The 4,774-nt window shown below is 53.6% G+C and overlaps 1 protein-coding gene across 1 annotated transcript; it reads right to left on the reverse strand.

Annotated features, from left to right (window-relative positions):
• Nucleotides 1–548: 548 nt before the first annotated feature.
• AQP5 (aquaporin 5) lies at nt 549–4,295 on the reverse strand. Its single transcript, XM_076360494.1, has 4 exons — nt 3,892–4,295; nt 2,315–2,479; nt 1,962–2,045; nt 549–1,377 (listed from the first exon to the last, which is right to left on the reverse strand). The coding sequence occupies exons 1-4, from the start codon at nt 4,252–4,254 to the stop codon at nt 1,192–1,194; spliced, it is 798 nt and encodes a 265-aa protein (XP_076216609.1). The 5' UTR covers nt 4,255–4,295; the 3' UTR covers nt 549–1,191.
• Nucleotides 4,296–4,774: the final 479 nt, after the last annotated feature.

Here is a 4,774-nt window from a genome sequence, read left to right on the forward strand (position 1 = left end):
TAGTGCCGGTGCCCAGTGTCCCCATGCCCAGGTCAGGAGCAAGATGCTTTGGCAGAGGGTTGTGGCAGAACTGGAAGAGCAGGGCTACAGCAGAAAGTCAGGGCAAGGGTGTGGGTTTGGCACCCAGCGAGGGGGCTGGGGAGTGTTGTGGGTCAGTTTTTGAGGGCACCCGTGGAGCTGTCTGGGAGAACTGGTATAGCAGAAAGCCGTGCCTGAGTCAAACCGGCAAAGTGCGTGAAGGATTGCTGCTGGCTCCTCCCAGCTCATGCCAACCTTGGAGATGGGCTTCAAACTGCCCTGGACCTGGTACCCTGTTGTGAGGCATCTCCTGCTCTTGCCCCACTCCAACACTAGTGCCTGTTTCTCCTTCTTGGGATTAATGACTATCACTTCCCAAACCACCTGCTCGTGGTGTCAGCTGCCACGGGATTTGGGATCCAAGCACTTGCTCTTGCCCTGGCTCTTTGGTATGGCTTTGCATCCAGCTTAACCAATTTTTGCTCTTAAAATTTGATACCCGAGCAGATTTGCACCCATGAGTTTTTTAAAATTTCCTTTATTCACAATAAATAATATACTATATTACAAAGATCTCAACACAAAATCCAAAAATCATGTTCTTTCTGCAGCCATGAATAAATAGGACTCACTAGCTAATGCATGAAAGAGCATCTATGAGCAGCGTGGGCCCTGTGGCAGGGGAAAAAGCGGGGGGGATTTTGCTGCACCCACCTGCCCAAAGCGGTCATCCTTCTTTGCTGGTATCTACACAGTGTTTCCATCCCCTGGGCCATCAGAGGCAGGGGTGAAATTCTGTGCGCACCAGAACGTGCGGTCTCAGGCCTCTGAAAATTGTGCAAAACTCGCACCTAGAAGGGCAGGGATGCAGCTGAGTGGGTGTAAAACCACAGCTGAGAGGCTGCCCTGGGCTGAGACTCCTTTACTGGGCTTAGCTGGCTGCAGTTAAGCTAAGAGAGGTTCTAGTGCTCACACTCACGTAGAGGGATTATATACACAGACACTGCAATACTCCTTTCTTTCTTAGTCACAGATAGTTTTTGAGTTATAAGACTTTTGCTTAAGAGTCTACTGTAGCTGGATGTGTTCATTGCCCGACTTTGGTGCACACATGAGCCCGGGTGAGGGGCTTTCTCCCATACGTTTACTTGTTGTTTTTTTTTCCAACTGTTCCTATGGTGGGGTCAACTCCATGGACTTCTTCCTCTCCTCTCTCTGCTCTTCCCACTCCTCCTCTGACTCGTAGGTGCCCTTGACGATGGCAACCCTATCTGACATGTTCATGCAGTAGGGGACGAGGATGTAGAAGTAAAGCAGAGCAGCCAAGCAAGCCCCGAGGATGGGTCCAACCCAGAACACCTAGAAAGCAACAAGGGAGAGGGTGAGAGCAGGTCTTGGAGTCTGGTGCACCAGGTCCAACCGTCACACCAGCATCCCTCGATGCTCCACATCTCCTAGCTCATGGAGAGATGCAAATACCCCTTCCAGTAGACTTCTTGGGCTGAAATCACCTCAGCCTTTGCTTGCTGAAGCCATAAAGCTCTTTATGAGTGCAGAGATGTGGTGTGCTGGAAAGGAGGCACCAAGCTTGCTCTGCAAGGCTGGGTCTGCGCTTTCAGGCAGTGCCGGGCAAGTGGAAAGCCTAAGCTGGGCTTCTCTGTGGGCTTCATTGACCTCAGATGATGCCCTAGCTCAGTGTGCGCCATTGCATGGGGCGTTTATGCTTGTCTCCTTGCTGGGTCTGTGCCATGGGGATAACCTGTTCCACATGCATCAAGGGGGACAACCTCCCTTGTTCTCCAGCCCCTTTTTATCCTTTCAGGCCTGGGATGGGCTCTGAAACACCCAGCCCTGTAATCTCTGCAGCAATCACTGCCCTCTCCCCTCATTGCCTGTATCTGGCCCTCTTGGCCAGCCTGTCCCAGCATGCTGCCAATGCTCACCCAATGTGCTGGGCTGAACCTCCTCACAATGACTGCGGGCCCAAAGGACCGGGCTGGATTCATGGAGCAGCCAGTGAAGTAGATCTGTCAGTGCAGAAAGGAGACCAGGTTAAGATGCATCATGTTGCTTAGGAGATACAACCAACTTTTCAGAAGCAGGGACTGAAACCGCCCCCACCGCTGTTTCTTTTGCAGAGAGGTGGGGACCCACCATCATCACAGAGAAGAAGCCCCCATATGTCCCATGTTGGCTCTCCCAGTGCAGCTCTGTCTGGGACCAACTGCACAAGAGTATTTTGGGGAGCCCTGTCCTAGTGGGACCCTCTGCCCTGTCCTCCTGCCTGGACACTCACCCCCACCAAGTGGCCTACGGCAACGGAGAGGCCGATGGACAGTGCTGGGGAGCCCACATTGCTGTTCCTCCGGTTGTCCGTGGATGCAAAGATGCATGCAGCCAGCTGGAAGGTGAGGATGATCTCCACCACGAGGGCCTGGCCCGGGGTCGTGTTGTTGTTGAGCTGCGAACCATTGAAAGTGACAATAATTAACCATCCCTGGGAGGGCTCTTAGGTGCTTTGCTGGTGGATTTGGGTTGGCAAAGCCATGCACGAGAATGCCCCTAGGTCCCCTATCCAGCCCTTGGGCACAAGGTGCCATGCTGGCCACTGCTGGGGCTCACTGCTCCTTTCCCTGAAAAGGAAGAAATTATCTTTCTGTTTAATGCTCAAAAATCTGTCTCTCCTCCGAGCCCCTCCCTTCCCAGGGCTTTCCACATCTTTCTCTGCTTGTCTCCGCAACACTCAGTGCTTTACCACCAAATCCCACACTGTTTTGTCCCTTTTTTCCTGCATTTCTTTCCCCCTTGATCCTTGCAAGCTGTCGTATCCTGACTCTTCTCCCCTCCACTTTGTGGAGCACATCCCCAAGAGGCTGGGGAGCAGCTGGCAGCCACCGTGGAGGAGCATGGGATGAAGGGTGAGGGTTGGGATAAAGGTTGGGGTGCAGTCATGGGGGGTAAGACAGGCTGTTGCTGTCCCAGTGCCTCTGCGCTAACCACTGGGGACTGTCAGATGGACTCGACCCCACTGGGCATGGGAAGGGCAAAGTGACCCAAGCCGTCGCAGCTTGTTTTTTAGCTAAAGCTGACTGGTTTAGAACATGGAGCATGTGGGAATAAGATGCACTGCAGCACCTCACCCTAGTGATCGAACCCTCTGCAACGTGTCTGTGCTGCTCCGAGGCGTCCAGACCTGGCCATGGCTGGAGCGGTAGCTGCACTGCTCCCATTTCAGGTGGTTTCCCAGCACTGCCCCAGGGGTTTGAGACATGCTCCTCATTCCCGCTTATCTCGGAGGGTCCCACCATCTCTCCTCCTCCTCCAAAAGCAACCCCTGCCCCCCGCAGCCTCTCTGTGCCCTCCTGCGCATTTCTCCTTCTTCAGCTCTTCTCCACCACCTCTCTCCATCCACCTCCAATTCCTAGCTCCCCCAGCACACTGGTTACAGTGGGCTTCTGCTCCCCCTGCCCGTACTGGTTTGACTGGGCTCTGCTCCCTGCCCTCCCCCTCTCCGTCCTGGCATGGCTCCTATCCCAGCATTAATCTCCAGGTGGAGAGGCTGCAGTCAAGAACATCTCAATGGTGCGGGTGACTCACTCGGGCCCTCAGGATAAAGGAAGCACTTATTAAAGGAGTAAAAAACCATGCCATTCATTACCCCGCACAATAAAGCTGTCATGTCAATACTCTGCTGGCTACGCCGGTGTTTGCTCCTGTCCCATTCCTGTCCCTCTGTGCATGTGGGACAATGTGCCAAGACCAACCATCCTTACGGATTTGGCTCTCCGGGTTGGCACTGGTACCAGCTGCTCGCTCACAAGGAAAGGAAAGCCCGCACGGCAAGGTGAACCATCTCCAGGTAGGGAGACTTACCGAGTTGATGGCCAGGTTGCCACGAGTATTGACTGGCGTCACACCATAGAGGATGCCAGCCCCGGCGATGGCCCCAACCAGTTGGGCGATCACATAGAAGAGCGTTCGGAGGAAGGAGATCTGGTTCCCGACAAAGAAGGCGATGGTCACCGCTGGGTTGATGTGGGCACCACTGATGTGGCCAAACGCCTGCACCAGTGTACCGATGGCCAGGCCGAATGCCAGCGAAATCTGAAGGATGCTGGGGAGGGCGGACGGCCACTTCAGGGCTGAGCCGAGGCCGATGAAGACGAAGATGAGCGTGGAGATAAACTCGACAAAGACAGATCGAGCAAAGGCCAGGGTTAATATTTCCTTCTTCATGGTGGGAGCAGTTGGAGGGCAGCTAGGAAGGAAGAAAGTTTAGGTTTCTTCTGTCTCCAGGCTTTTCTGTCTGCACCCAGTTGTAGGGCCATACCTATCTATATATGCAAGAGCAGCAGGGAGCTGTGTTACAAGGCAGTGGGTGGAGCCAGGGAATTAGCCAGTCCTCCCAAATTATCATGTGAAACTGGAAAAGTTTCCATCTGAAAATAACTTCGGAGCCTCTTGGTGAACCAGTGACTCAGATATTGGTGGCATTTCTTTCTCCTTCCCTCTGCAAACAAAGAGCCCCTATAGGGTGTCTCTGTGGTCATTAGATAATGCGGTTGCATAACGATGCCGTGCTCCCTCCTCTGCTTTTCCCTTTTACTACCTCTCGCCAGGTTCTGGGTGTTTTGTTGGGAGAGGTGTAGTTAATATTCCCTTCCTCCGTGTGCTGGCAGACTGGAGAGGACCATATTCTTGTTTGAAAAGTCTTGTTGCTGGTGTCGGGCTGGAGGAGCTCTCCTGGGGCAGGGCT

This window comes from Aptenodytes patagonicus, chromosome 27 (assembly GCF_965638725.1).
Source record: "Aptenodytes patagonicus chromosome 27, bAptPat1.pri.cur, whole genome shotgun sequence".
Lineage (NCBI taxonomy): Eukaryota > Metazoa > Chordata > Aves > Sphenisciformes > Spheniscidae > Aptenodytes > Aptenodytes patagonicus.